At 46.9% G+C, this 14,562-nt stretch overlaps 2 protein-coding genes across 13 annotated transcripts in view; one reads left to right on the top strand and one right to left on the bottom strand.

Annotated features, from left to right (window-relative positions):
• The window catches only part of LOC126961761 (lymphokine-activated killer T-cell-originated protein kinase), a 394,985-nt gene that overhangs the window by 24,926 nt on the left and 355,497 nt on the right, over positions 1 to 14,562 (bottom strand). Inside the window, exon 1 of one of the 12 annotated variants that reach the window (XM_050802446.1) lies at positions 11,264 to 11,267. The exons of 8 other annotated variants lie outside the window; for them this stretch is intronic. The gene's annotated coding sequence lies outside the window, so the exon portion shown is untranslated. Of the gene's footprint in view, positions 1 to 1,312; positions 1,317 to 4,763; positions 4,768 to 5,230; positions 5,235 to 11,263; positions 11,268 to 14,562 lie in introns of those variants that run through there. 3 more of the 12 variants (XM_050802438.1, XM_050802442.1, XM_050802444.1) reach the window with 3 other exon arrangements.
• The window catches only part of SCARA3 (scavenger receptor class A member 3), a 36,758-nt gene continuing 32,935 nt past the window's right edge, over positions 10,740 to 14,562 (top strand). The window contains exon 1 of the mRNA XM_050802483.1: positions 10,740 to 11,220. Coding sequence (XP_050658440.1) covers positions 11,214 to 11,220 — 7 coding nt within the window. The 5' untranslated portion in view covers positions 10,740 to 11,213. The remainder of the gene's footprint in view (positions 11,221 to 14,562) is intronic.

Below are 14,562 nucleotides of genomic sequence, written 5' to 3'. Positions count from 1 at the left end.
CAATCCTCCCATCTCAGCCTCCCAAGTAGCTGAGACTATAGGTGCACACCATCAGGCCCAGTTAATTAAAAAAAAATTTTTTTATGAGACAGGATGTCAGCATATTACCCTCCTCAGCCTCCCAAAGTGCTGGGATTACAGGTGTGAGCCGCCACTCCCAGCTGTAACTACCTAGCTTAAAAATAATATTTAATATTGAGAAAGTCATCTTCTTCACTCTTCCTTTTCAAATTTTCTTGACTTTTCTTGGACATTAATTCTTCTATATAAACTTTAAATTAATTTTGCCCCATTGAAAAGACATGGCATTAGGCCTGGTGCATTGGCTCTTGCCTGTAATCACAGCAATTGTGGAGGCTGGGGCAAGAGGATCACTTGAGGCCAGGAGTTCAAGACCAGCCAGGGCAACATAGCGATAATCCCATCTCTACAAAAAATAAATTAAGAAATGAGCAGGGCATGGTGGTGTGTGCCTGTGGTCCTAGCTAGTTAAGAAGCTGAGGCAGGAGGATTTCTTGACCCCAGGAATTTGAGCCTGCAGTAAGCTATGACTGTACCACTACACTCCAGCCTGGGCAACAGAGGGCGACTCTGTCTCTAAAAAGAAAAAAATAATTAAAAGAAAAAACATGGCATTGTAATTATAATTGCATTAAATGTACATATTAGTTTTAGAAGAATTCACGTTTGTATTCTTTCTTCCTGTGTAGGACAATAACATATGTCTAGAGTTAATTCAAACTATTATTTTTATTTGTAAATGCATTTTCATACAATTTAAAAATATCAGCTCCTACCCTCAATTCAGTAAAACCATTATTATTGAATATTAAAAAATATATTTTTTCATTGTGGTATGGCATGTAACTCTTATACAGTTTTTAAAAATAAAATGAAAGACTTCAAAGATATGTTTGCTACTTCTTTTCCATCATTATGGCAATGGAAAAATTAAAGAAATCCTGACTAAGCATTTTATATTGAAATTTATCAGATGATTGTTCACACCTTTTTCTGTCATTCAGCATTCAACTCCTGTCTTAGTCTGTTTTTTGTTGTCTACAATAGAATACAGAAAACTGGGTAATATATAAAGAATGAGAATTTACTTTTTACAATTATGGAAGAGGAGAAGTCCAGGTTGAGGGACTGCATCTGGTGAGGGCCTTCTTGCTGGTTGGGACTCTCTGCAGAGTCCCAAGGCAATGCAGGGCATCACATGATAAGGGGGCTGAGTGTGCCAGTTCAGGTCTCTCTTCCTCTTCTTATAAAGCCATCAGTCCCACTCCCATGATAATTCATTCATCCATTACCCCACTTATCCATTAATCCATGAATGGATTAGTCCATTTATGAGGGCAGAGACCTCATGACCCAATCACCTGGTAAAAGTCCCACCTCTCAACACTGCCACATTGAGGATTAAGTTTCAATGTGGATTCTGGAGGGGATAAATATTCAAACCACAGCAGCTCCCCTTCTTTAAGACACAGTTTAGCATGCAGTAGGTGCTTAATGAATGCTTGTTAAATTACCTGAAATAACTTTTCCATTAGTGCAATCTAAGATCCTATTTATTTTTGATTCATATCAAAGCTATACTATCCATGAGGATAGGAAACGTATCTCTGGTTCATAGTACTTGGCTACACAAGCAAAATATATTAATTTAATAAATGAACAAAAGTCATGCATGACCAAATATCAACTAGATCTTTTGCTCTGAATTACTAAGCTTCATCCTTTACTAGTGAAAATGATGTGATACTAAATGTGGGGTTTTATCTCTCTTGAATTGTATCTTATCAGTGCACTATAGCCCTCTGTCAAGATTGTTCTGAATTTTGTTCTTCCAGTTTTGAGTAAGAAACAAACAGGTAAGCTGGACTTCTGGGTCTCCATCCAGAACACGGATAGAAATGTCCATCATGTCCTTCTTATCATGTTAAAAGCCCAACCTGCTACAGGGCTCCCATGAAGACATTTCTGTGTACCAAATGCTTTGGAGAATACCTTCCCCAAAGCAGTCCCATCTCTCCAGCTCTGATCCTTCTATTTTAATATGTCTAATTCCTCAACACCTGAAGACAGAGATGTTTCCAGTCCTATTTGCAGTAACCTAAATCGTAGGACTTCCTGCAGGGATCCCTTTTCATTGTCCAGTGGATCATTCAATTAAAAGACGCTTCCCATTCCCACATACCCTCAAGCCTCTTTCTTTTTTCATCTACATCCAGCCCCAAATGAAGTCAGCCACTTTCTTGCTGAATTTATAATTGATTCAGATGAAGAACCTAGGTAGTTTGTCTTTGCTGTTATTATATTAATCTGTGAGGGTTAAGCGCTGAAATATCCTTTGTAATTAAGCGACTTTTCTCAGAACTGTATCCTTACAGAGTTCATGAAATAAGGTTCATGAACCTAATTAATGAACCCAATTAATACCTAAGGTTCATAGGTATTAACTTGACCCTATTAAACCCTCTGAAGATTTATCAAGCTACAAGAGGCCATGTTATATAGCATCACCCACTGGTTTGAGAGTGGTATTGCAATACACCTCTTGGCCATTATAATACTCAAAAATTCCAGTACTGGTAAATGTACAGTGAGGCAAGAATCCATAGACATGGGAGATATCATAGGGGAAGTTCTGGGAGGAAGTAAGAAAAGAAAGGAGACTCTTGAATTGTGAAAATATCACATAGTTCAGAGGATGGCCTTTAAAAAGTAAATTTAACACTTAATCTGGACAAGTCTTCAATAGAGTATGTTGATGGACTTTTTTTTTTTTTTCAGGGCATTCTATTTCTTATTGTAAATTGAAGTCAATATTAGAACTAAATTGAAGTTTTCACTTGATAGCCAACTTTGCTAGAACACAGTTATGACATTCCCTTGACTAGTCCTCTGTGTTCTCTCAAAAATATTTCGTTCTTCAACTTCCAAAGGATTGATTTTTGGGGGAGAAACCAAGGCAGCAACACTGCATGAAGCTCCAATTCATGACATTAGAAAGCTCATTAGGGAGAAAAGGTAAAAATTCTGCAGAGGTCTGGGTTGGAGAGGGGTTCGTTAATGAGTTAGGGTTCACCAACATCTTTGTTTCCCTTTTCTTCAGAGAAACAGAGCTAGGGGATTTTTTTCCCAGCCCCCTTAACCTCTAGTTGGAGCCATATGACCGAACTAAGGTCAATGGAACAAACGTGCCTGATAGCAACTGTGTGACTCCTCCAGGCCTATTGCATGATTTTCTACACTGCACACTCCTCCTATCTCTCTCCTTTCTACCAAATCTTAGAGGCTACATATTGAAGATGGCAGCATCGCAAGATGGAAGGACACTGGATCCTTGAGTCAACATTTATAAGACAGACACTGAACTTGCCATGGATTGTGATGTGAATGAGAAGTAAACGATTATTGTGCTGTCACTAAAATCTCACAGTTATTTGTCAGAGCCAGGTATGACCATGTATGGTGCTACTTGCTCTAACAACTCTAGAAATTGATAGCTTGAAATGACATGCTGCTATACTAAAAATGGAAATATGGAAATACTGCATAGCAGGTGAGGACCCTGACATTAGGAGGCTGAAGATGATCCTTGGTGTTATGATAATTGGTAAACTGGGCCTATGATATTGAGGATAGCAGGCCCCATGCTATCTACCATGGAGTCAGCGTGCCTAGGGGCATCTGTTAGAAATAAGCAAAGTAGTGGTGTGTTCTCTGCTATTGCCTGTATTTAACGAAGGAACACAAGGAAGAGAAAAGTGAAATAATTGACTGGTTTGCAAAAGAAGTGAATGGGAACAAAGTTCGGAAAATTTAAGCCTAAAGGGAAGGAAAACACCAACTGCCTGTAGATCCCAGATAACAGAAGTAAATTGCAAAACTTTCCAGTAGCCAAGGCCCTCTTAGACTTAGCCAGGTGGAATGATTAGATTAAGGATGTGGCTTTTCCAATCAACTCTTGTAGCATCAAGGTAGCTGACTGCCCTTAGGGAGAGAGGCCTGGGGTAGAGGAAACAAATGAAAATAGTAGGTTTGGAAACTACAGCTAGGAAAAAACTCTGGGTGTGGTCACCAGCCCATGGAATGGACTAGAAGCAAATAGATGAGATTTTGCTAAGTGTTGAGGGACTATCATTGCCCAAAACCCCTACACGTCCAGACCTTCACCTGTACCTTTGAGGTAGAAAGTGGGACTTGACTCCAGAGATGGGGCTTGAACACCAGACCAAACTGAGGACTAGCTAAAACAGGGGCATGGCAGAAGGAACTTCCCATAAGACATGCCCATCAGGATGCCATGTCAATTTACCACTGTCATGCCAGCACCCAGATGTTACCACCCCTTTCCATGCAACGACCTGCAACCCAGAAGTCACCATCCTTTTCCTAGAAATGTCTGTATAAACCACTCCTTAATTTGCATATAATTAAAAGTGGGTATACATATGACTGCAGAACTGCCTCTGAGCGGCTAATCTGGGCACACTGCCTGTGGGGTGGCCCTGCTCTGCAAGGAGCAGTCCCTCTGTTGCCGATGTGCACTGCCATTTCAATACAAGTTACTGTCTAACACCACCAGCTCTCCCTTGATTCTTTCCCAGGTGAAGCCAACAACCCTCCCAGGCTAAGCCCCAATTTGAGGGCTCACCTGTCCTGCATCATCCTGACTTGTGGAGCTAAAAAACAACCTTGCTCCAAGAAGAAGTGGGCTGTGAGAAGTGAACAGCCCTCAGGAATGACTCATTCCCCAACATCCACTTTAGATGTGCATAAAGAGGGTGATACACCAGGAAGCACCTTCCAGAGGGCACATCTAAGGTGTCATGGACAAGAGAATTCTTCCAGAGATCTGCATCAGGGCCTAAACAAGCAATTTTCCCCACCCCAGGGTTAGAGATCTTTAGAACATCTGAGGGATCTCAACATTTCTGTAGATCAGTAGCAACTCTGTGTCTTTCATTCTTCCATTTTCTAAATGGGCATTTTGATTGTGATTATCAGATCCATATTCCTCCCATTTTTTATGGGAGCTACAGGCTGACCTGATGAATAAGGATTACACAGAGAGCCTGGACTTTGATCTCAATGCAATGACCAGATGGGACTTTGAGTTGCCTCCATGGTGAGGGGTGAATGTGTTGTATATGTGAAAACAAAGGAGTGAACAGGTATTTGGTGACCAGGAAGGTGAACTATGTGGAGAATGCTGGTACCCCCTGATCTGTGTTTCTTCTCTCCTTCCAGGGCATATGGCTGCCTCTGTTTTAAAGCCCTCTTGCTGTTAGGTTGAGCCCAGTTTAGTGGGCTCTGGCCAATGGAATGTGGGTAAAAGTGCTGTATCCCACTTCCAGCCCAGTCCATAAAATTCTCCTATGCATGATCCTCCATTCTCTCTTCCATTTTGTAGCAACCTTAGGGGCCATTTGTTACAGATAATGGTATTACAAGATGGAAGAACCCTGGGTCCCTGAGTCATCATTTGGAAGAGAACTGCCTAACCCATATTGAATTGCAATGTGAGTGAGGAATAAGTTTTCATTGTATTAAAGATAATGGGGTGTGGGGATGGTTGCTACAGCAGCGATTGTTACTTACACTGACTAACATAAGGGTAGGGAATGCCTGTATTTAGAAAATACACCAGCTGGGCATGGTGGCTCATGCCTGTAATCCCAGCACTTTTAAGGTGGGCGGATCACCTGAGGTCAGGAGTTCTAGACCAGCTTGGCCAACATGGTGAAACCCTATCTCTACTACAAATACAAAAATTAGCTGGGCATGGTGGTGCACGCCTGTAGTCCCAGCTGCTCGGGAGGCTGAGGCAGGTGAATCACTTGAACTGGGGGGCAGAGGTTGCAGTGAGCCAAGACTGTGCCACTGTACTCCAGCCTGAGTGACAGAGTGAGACCCTGTCTCAAAAGAAAAGAAAAGGAAAAAGAAAAGAAGGCCAGGTATGGTGGCTCACACCGGTAATCTCAGCACTTTGGGAGGCTGAGGCAGGCTGATCTTGAGGTCAGGAGATTGAGACCATCCTTGCTAACAAGGTGAAACCTGGTCTCTACTAAAAATACAAAAAATTAGCCAGGTGTGGTGGCAGGCACCTGTAGTCCCAGCTATTCAGGAGGCTGAGGCAGGAGAATGGCGTGAACCCAGGAGGCGGAGCTTGCAGTGAGCCGAGATAGCACCACTGCACTCCAGCCTGGGTGACAGAGCAAGACTCCATTCCAAAAAAAAACAAAAAAAACAAAAAACAAAAAACAAAAAAGGAAGGAAGGGAGGGAGGAAAGAGAGGGAGGGAGGGAGGGAGGGAGGATGGAAGGAAGGAAGGAAGGAAGGAAGGAAGGAAGGAAGGAAGGAAGGAAGGAAGGAAGGAAGGAAGGAAGGAGAAAGAAAGAAGGAAAGAAAGAAAGAGAAATAAAAAATATGCCAATAGGAGAAGCTAACAGCGAAAGTCAAAGAAGTTTAGAAGGAGGACCAGAAGTATGTAGGATCAGATAAGCCAGAAAAGCGTCAAGAAGGAGCTGTCAATGGAGTTTGTGATGGGTGATTTTGTGTGTGAACTTAGGCCACAGTTCCCAGATAGCTGGTCAAGCACTATTCTAGATGTTTCTAAGATGAAGGTATTTTTTAGATGAGATTAACATTTACATCAGCAAACTTTGAATAAAGTGAATTACCTTCCATAATGTGATGGGTCTCATCCAATCAGTTGAGGGACTTAAGAGAAAAAAGATGTGGTGCCCTGAGAAAGAGAGAATTCTGCTTCCAGATTGCCATTAAACTTGAGCTGCAACATCACCTCTTTCCTGGGTCTCCAGCCTGTCAGTCTGCCCTGCAAATTTTGGACTTGCCAGCCTCCGTAATTGCATGAGCCAATTTCTTAAAATATTTATTTCTCTCTTTATCTATATAATATTTCTCTATACACCTATGTCTATGGATATGGATATATATATAAAGAGATGCATACATAGCTATATACATATGTCCTATTGGTTCTGTTTCTTTGGAGAACCCTCACTAATGGTGTTAAATGCTACAAAATGGTTGAAGAAGTTGCGGATTTTTGAGAAGGGTATTATATTTGGCAACTACGAGGAAGAGATCCCACCACCACGCCCGGCTAATTTTTTTTTTTTGTATTTTTAGTAGAGACAGGGTTTCACCTTATTAGCCAGGATGGTCTCGATCTCCTGACCTCATGATCCACACCCGCCTCGGCCTCCCAAAGTGCTGGGATTACAGGTGTGAACCATCTCTTTGCTGATGCGTTTGAGTTATCATAGCAACAGCTCAGGATGCCCACACCCTTTAACACCACAGGGGCAGGGTTAGGCCATTTTTCCCACCAACTAAAGAAAGCTTGGATAAAAACCAGGGTCATTTTTTGTTATTTCCTTTTTTTTTTTTTTTTTAATGATGTAAGCTCTAATTTTATTTACTTTTTTTCTTTTTGATATGTCATAGTTGTATATATTTAGGGATACATGTGATATTTTGAGGCGTGTATGCAATGTGTAATGGCCAGACCAGGGTAACTGGGACATCCATCACCTCAAACATTTATCTTTTCTTTGTGTTGGGAACACTCCAATTTTTCTCTTTCAGCTATTTTTGAAATACACAATTGATTGTTGTTAACTCTAATTTCCCTACTGTAGTATCAAATACCTGTTCCTTCTATTTAGCTGTATTTCTGTACCCCTTAACCAACTTCTCTCCCTCTCCCCACCCACCTTCCTTCCCGGCCTCTGGTAACCACCGTTCTATGCTTTACCTCCATGATGTCCGTTTTTGTAGCTCCCTTATGTGAATGAAATCATGCAGCATTTGTCTTTCTATACCTGGCTAATTTCACTTAACATAATGACCTCCAGTTCCATCCATGTTGTTGCAGATGACGGGGTTTCATTCTTCTTTATGGCTGAATAGTATTCCATTGTGTACACATGCCACATTTTCTTTATCCATTCATCTGCTGATGGACACTTAGGTGGATTCCATATCTTGGCTATTCTGAATAGTGCTGCAATAAACATGGCAGTGTGCAGACGTCTCTTGGATATGCTGATTTCCTTTCCTTCGGGTATGTACCCAGCAGTGGTTGCTGGATCATTCAGTAGTCTATTTTTAGTTTTTTGAAGAACCTCCATACTGTTTTCCACAATGGCTGTACTACTTTACATTCCCACACTTTTTGGACTTTTCGTCAACAAATATTTGAGCACCCTCTGAGAGGCAGTGTGGTGGACCATGTCTTAGCATACAGGCATTGGGTTCAGCCTGCCTAGGTTCATATTCCAAAGGTCTCCACTTACTAGCTCCGTGGTGCTAAGGACATTATTTACCCTCTTCATACCTCAGTTTCCTCATCTGAAAAATGAAGGCAATAATACTGCTTACTTCATAGAGCGGACATGAAGATTAAATAAGTTAGCATACAGGTAACCTCCAAGGTAAATAAGTTAGCATACAGGTAACCTCCAAGGTGAGTATCTCCCTGGTGTTTACAAAACACTCTCCTGATCCATGCCCTAGTCCTGGGAGACTCAGATCGTGCGGCAAACTCGGAATCTAGATACAGGTAACAGGAGCACATGACTGTCACCAGGCAGGCAATGCCCTCTCTAAACCTCAGTCTCCTCGTCTGTAAAATGGGCAGCACAGTCCCTGGGATACCTCCCTCAGGTGAGGTGTTGTGAAGTTCTGCTGAGATCATGAAGAGAAGGGACTTTGCAATCTGTAAACTTGCCATGGCAAAATGGAGATTAGAGAAAACACAGCATTACCCTTGCTGATCTGATGGGATCTACAGACAGGGGTGGCTGTCCTTGTCCTCTTCTCTACTCCAGGCTTAGGAGACACTTTCTCTTCCCCTTGGGTCTCACCTACTTCACATCAGCATTAAATAGGGTTTGGGGATGGGGAGGTGGTGCCGACTGTGGCATCAGGAGAGACCAGGCTGGACTGTGCCACTTTGTGGTCCCGTTTCTCCCAGAACTTTTCTTCTTATAACATTCATCCCACTTCTGCACTGCTACTTGTTTCATTATCGGCTTTCCTAACCAGACTGGCCATGTGACATGTTCTGACACTTCCGGAGCTTGGGGCAGAGGCTGGTCCCTTGTAGTGAAACCGATTTGATATGGTCTGGCTGCCCTGTTTGCTTTTGGTTGCTTGCTTTTTGTTTTTTTGGTGTTTTCTTTTTCTTTTCTTTTCTTTTTTTTTCCTTTTTCCATGAAGCTGAAGGCTACACCACTGAACACTGAAACTTAAAACTTAACCTTCATTCGCTACTTGATAGGTAACATTCATAGGTCACCATGGTAATGATCTCTTCAGTTGTTTTTTAGGAAATTGGACCAGCTCCTGCCCATCTCAAACTGGTGAGACCACTGGCCCTTCAACTGGGCAAGTGCCCCAAGAGGTGGCCTTTCAATGTCGGAGAGCCAAAAAACTCCACCCGTGGATCATGCTAACACTGCCATTTTCTGCACACATGTCCTATAAAATACCATGAGCTCAGACTACACTGGCATGGAATGAACCTGTTTCTTCATTTGTCTCCACTGCCAATCGCCTTTCCCCATGGCTTAGACCACTCTACTTCCCTAACCCATAAATATCCTTAAGTCTTACCTTCTGGGAGGTGGATTTCAGAGCTGTTCTCCTACCTCCTCTCTTGGTGCCCTTGCCAATGAGTCTTTTCTCTTTTCTAAAATCCATGTCACCTGATTGATTTCCTGCAGAGGCAGCTTGTGGGGTGGGCAGAGCAGACCTAGACCTGGCCAGCAGCTGGGAGTTCAGTAAATGTTTGTTCAATCAATGAAAAATGACACGTGAGAATCCAGAGGGGCACGTATGACCAGTCTCAATTCCCTGCCTGCAGTCACTTTCCTTGGGTGTCACTGATTACCCCAGAGGCCCCTCCAACAACAAAATCACAGAATTTGATGGCCAGGTGCAGTGGCTCAGGCCTATAGTCCCAGCACTTTGTGAGGCTGAGGTGGGTGGACCACCTGAGGTCAGGAGTTCCAGACCAGCCTGCCCAACATTTTTAGTCTCTACTAAAAATACAAAAAAACAAAAAAAAAAATTAGCCAGGCGGGGTGGTGCATGCCTGTAATCCCAGCTACTCAGGAGGCTGAGGCAGGAGAATCACTTGAACCCGGGAGGGGGAGGTTGCTGTGAGCCGAGATTGAGCCACTGCACTCCAGCCTGGACGGCTAGAGCCTCAAACAAATAAAAATGAAAAATAAATCACAGAATGTGGCACACTCCAGGTCCCGTTCTCTCATGTAGAAAGCGGAAGCTTGGAGATGTGAACTGGATGCCCAAAGTCACTCAGCTAGGCAGGGGCAGAGCCAGGGTGCTCACAGGGTGGCCAACCTTCCACGTCTGCCCTGGACACGCGACTTTCAGCACTAAAATGTGCGGTCCCAGACGTCCTTCTCCCAGGTCCTCTACACCATAGATGGGTGAGGAAAAAACATGCAGGGCTAAAATCTGGGGGGTCCCCACCCCTGCCCCAGCCACGTGGCGGTCCCGATTGTGAAACTGACTAAGATCAAAGAGCTCTCCCAGTAAGTGCCCCATTGCAGCCACAGCGCGGGCAGGGAAGACGCAGCGGGGCCCCGGTTCGAGGCCGGGCTCTGGGGCTGCGGGGGCGCATGGGCGAGGCGGGGCGGGGTGGGGTGCGGGGGGGGGCCGGTGCCCGTGGCTGCACAAAGAGGTCGGCCGCGGCAGTTTTGAAAATACCAAGGAAGTTGATCTGGGCCAGGGCCCAAGAAGTGACGAGGAGGGAGGGAGGCTTGCGAGCGAGGGAGGGAAGGAGGGAGAGGGAGAGGAGCAGGCGGGAGGGAGGAAGGGAGGACGCGCGGGGCGAGGGGCGGCGGCAGACCTCGCCGGGCCCCAGCGGGAAGCGCGGGCGGCGGCGGGATGAGCGCTCTGGGCGGCGGGGCGCGGCGCTAGGCGCCCGGCGGGGCGTCCCCAGGCTGCGACCCCGCGGGACCCTCCACTCCGCCCGCCGCCTCCGCAGCCCGCGCGCCGGAGCATGAGTCCGGGCGGGAGCCCCACGGCCGCGGGCGGCGCCTAGGACGGCGATCCGCGCCCTGGAGAACCCGCTGGCCGCCCGGCTCCACTACAGCTCCAGCCGCCTGCAGCGGGGCCCTCCTGAGGCCCCGAAGGAAGGGACCATGAAAGGTAAGCGCGGCCGTTGGGGGGCAGGTCCGAGGGGGGCCGCCTGCCCCCCGCTCCACCCAGGGCTTGGGGGCGCCTTTTCTGCAGTCGAGGCTGAGAGGAGGGCAGGGCGCCTCTGGCTTTTCCCCTGCCTTTTTGGGCATCCTGCGAGACAGGACGGATCCCTGAAGACCGGAGGAAGCAAAGAGGAGAGGGGGGGATGGGGACACTCACACACGCCCCTTGCAGTCCTGTTCTCATCGGCCGTTGCTCTAACCTCACAAATAATTTTAAAGTCCAGAGAAGTTTCTGATCCCTTTAACCAATAGGCGCAGAAAGGTATCACCAACCCAAATTTCCAGCAGTGTAAATTTCGACCCTGGGGACCCATCAGAGAGGCCCCTGCAGCACCCTCCCGCCCAACGGAGCTTTCAACCGGCGCCGGGCTTAGGATTCTCCCCTAGGACCTCCAGCCCTTCCCCAAAAGAGACCTGCAGTGTCAGAGCCCCTCAGCCCAGGCCCTGCCCTTCCCAACCCCTGAACCTTGCCTGACCCATCCTCTGACCTCCTGGTGAGGAAGCCGCTGGGGAAGCCTCATGGCCCAGGACTGAGCTCTCGCCAGGGTGGTGAGCCAGCACCAGGGTGGCCCTTGCAGCCAGTTCTTGGGATAGAAATAAGAACCAGACATGATCCCAAGTGGCCATTTCCAGGGCCTGGGTGTCTTTAGGCCCCTACTTGGTCTTCGAGGTCATTTTGAGGCTAGAGGAGAAGCAGGCTTTGGAGTCATGAGGCAGGGAACCTTTGAGGTTTTTAAGGCCATTCCGGGTGTCTTTCAGTAATCCTCCTGTAACACCCCTGGCAGATGCTTGTGTTCCTAGCAGTGAGAACCTCACCACCTCATCCACTTACGGAAAGTAGAAACTGAAAAGGGCCTTTGCGATCATCTGCAGGGCTCTCAGCCACACTGTCAGGTGCCACTGACAGGTATGGAGGTGGGGTCAGAGCTCTCAGCCTACTTCAATCAGACCAGCTGTTTGTCTCTTGTATGTAGAACGGCCTGAGGGTTCATTGGAAGAAAGGGCTCCACCGACAAACTTCTGACCAGATGCAGCCTCCACATTGCATAGTTAGGGAAACTGAGGCCCAAGCAGGTAGGGTTGGCTTCATGGATTCCGCAACCAGTGCCATCCTACAAGGTCCCACACTTGGTTTAATGCTCTGCAGGTGCTATCTTGAACTTTTTAAAAATGTATTTTATTTTATTTTATTTTATTTTATTTTAGCAACAGGGACTCACTCTGTTGCCCAGGCTGGAGTGCAGTGGCATGATCATAGCTCACTACAGCCTCAAACTTCTGGGCTTAAGTGATCCTCCCACCTCAGCCTCTCATGTAGCTGGGACTACAGGTGTGCACCACCATGCCTGGATTTTTTTTTTTTTTTTTTTTTTTTTTTTGGTAGAGACGGGGCCTTATTATGTTGCCCAGGTTGGTCTAAAACTTCTGCCCTCAAATGATCCTACCACCTCGGCCTCCTAAAGTGCTGGGATTACAGACTTGATCCACCATGCGGCCTGAAATTCTTACAATTTTTTAACAAGTCATCCCGTCCCACCAACACACAAACACACACACTTGCATTTTACACTGGGCCCCACAAATTATGTAGCTGGTCCTGTGGACAGAAGTGAGTTGTTACGAATCACAGTTAGTCGGGGTGACTAGAGACCAGGACTCCTGACTTCTAGTCTAGAATCCACTCTGCCTCTCTGTGGTTTCCTTCCCTCTGCCTCTGGCACCTTTCTGTGCTTCCCGCTGGCCTCTCCAAGTCCTAGGCTGTGCGGGATGAGCCAAGCAAGTTATAATCAGCCCTAGGGAGCACCTGGCAGGCAGCGAGGGGAGCCTCGCCCCAAGTCCTGCTCCTCACTGAGACACCTTTGCAGCTGAACCCTCTGCAGTCAGCTGGCCCAGGGCAGACCATTACTGGAAGCCTGTAGAAAGGTCTTGGACCACATCTAACAAGGGGCCACACAGCCCTGAACCTTGATGATAGTGGTAAGATGTTTCACATTCTCAGAGTGGCTCCACCCCAATTCCAGACAAGCACTATAAGAGAACCAGCCGGGCATGGTGACAGATACCTGTAATCCCAGCTACTCCGGAGCCTGAGGAGGGAGGATCACTTGAGCCTGGGAGTTTGAAGTATAATGAGCCATGATTGCACCACTGCATTCCAGCCTGGGCAACAGAGTGAGACCCTATCTGTAAAAAAATAAAATTTATTAAAAAAAAAAAAAGAGGCAGGGCCAAAATCCTGTGAAATAGGGAAGAAAAGAGCTGGTGTGAATGAATATTTAAAAGAAGGTGCCTGAGGAGGACCCGCTGACACCACGCTGCCAAGTTCCAGGCTGTCCTTGTGCTGTGGGTTCCTATACAGGAAGCCAAGCCCTACCTCTCTCCTCCTTTCCCTTGGATCCCACAGCCTCTTCATGTGTGGGGCGGGATTCCTGTCTACGGAGGCCCTGAGGGCAGCGCTGGTGTGTTTTTCCTCCAGCCTTCGGAAACCCCTCAGTGGTCTCCCCTAACATCCCAGGGGCTGCCCGGGCTGCAGGACTGGGGACTGACTTCCAGCAATTCCCTCCCTGGCAGCCGGGAAGAGCCGCCGCCTCTACCTGAGATGGAAACGGCAGGGCAGACAGCAAATATTTGTCTTTTGGGATCTGTGGGGTGTAAAGAACCAACATTTTTCCCACCCGAGTGGAAAAAGTAAAGTGCCTGGCAGAGCAGGGCAGGCAGCCCCTTCCAGAGAACCCTTTCCGTGCTCCTCCAAAGGCCACATCAATCTTCGAATTACATCTGTTGGCAAAGGATCATGCCCTGCTCACAATAAACACGTGATGTGATGTGATGTGATGTCGTATGGAGAACAGGTGATGGTGGGGATGGTGATTAAGAAAACACACTCGTTGGGCTGCCCAGCCCAGCAGTGGCTGAGCGCCAGGGCCCACTCTGCCGGCCAAGCCATTTCCACCTCCAGGCCCCTCCTGCCCCATGGCCAGCTGACTGGGCCTCCTAGGCCACCGCCTCTTTTGATCCAAGCTGGCACCTGGCCCTTCTCGCACGTGGCCCTAAGGGGACACTCAGATGCCACCAGCCCCTTGGTGACAGGCCCACCTTGGAGCTTCCCACTGGCTTGTCCAAGCCACTAGCAGCCACCTGTGGAGCTGTTTCCACACCTCCAGTGAGAAGGACCCGCCCCCAAGATGCCCAAGACACAGGCTGGTGCATTGTGAAGACTGATTTAAGAGTCAAAAACATGTCTAGTCCTGGCACCATCATCTGCCCTCTTCAGCCCCGTTGTCCTCCT

This window comes from Macaca thibetana, chromosome 8 (assembly GCF_024542745.1).
Source record: "Macaca thibetana thibetana isolate TM-01 chromosome 8, ASM2454274v1, whole genome shotgun sequence".
Classification (NCBI taxonomy): Eukaryota; Metazoa; Chordata; class Mammalia; order Primates; family Cercopithecidae; genus Macaca; species Macaca thibetana.
The sequence above is the reverse complement of the archived record's forward strand: the minus strand, read 5'-3'. Positions and strand labels throughout refer to the sequence as shown.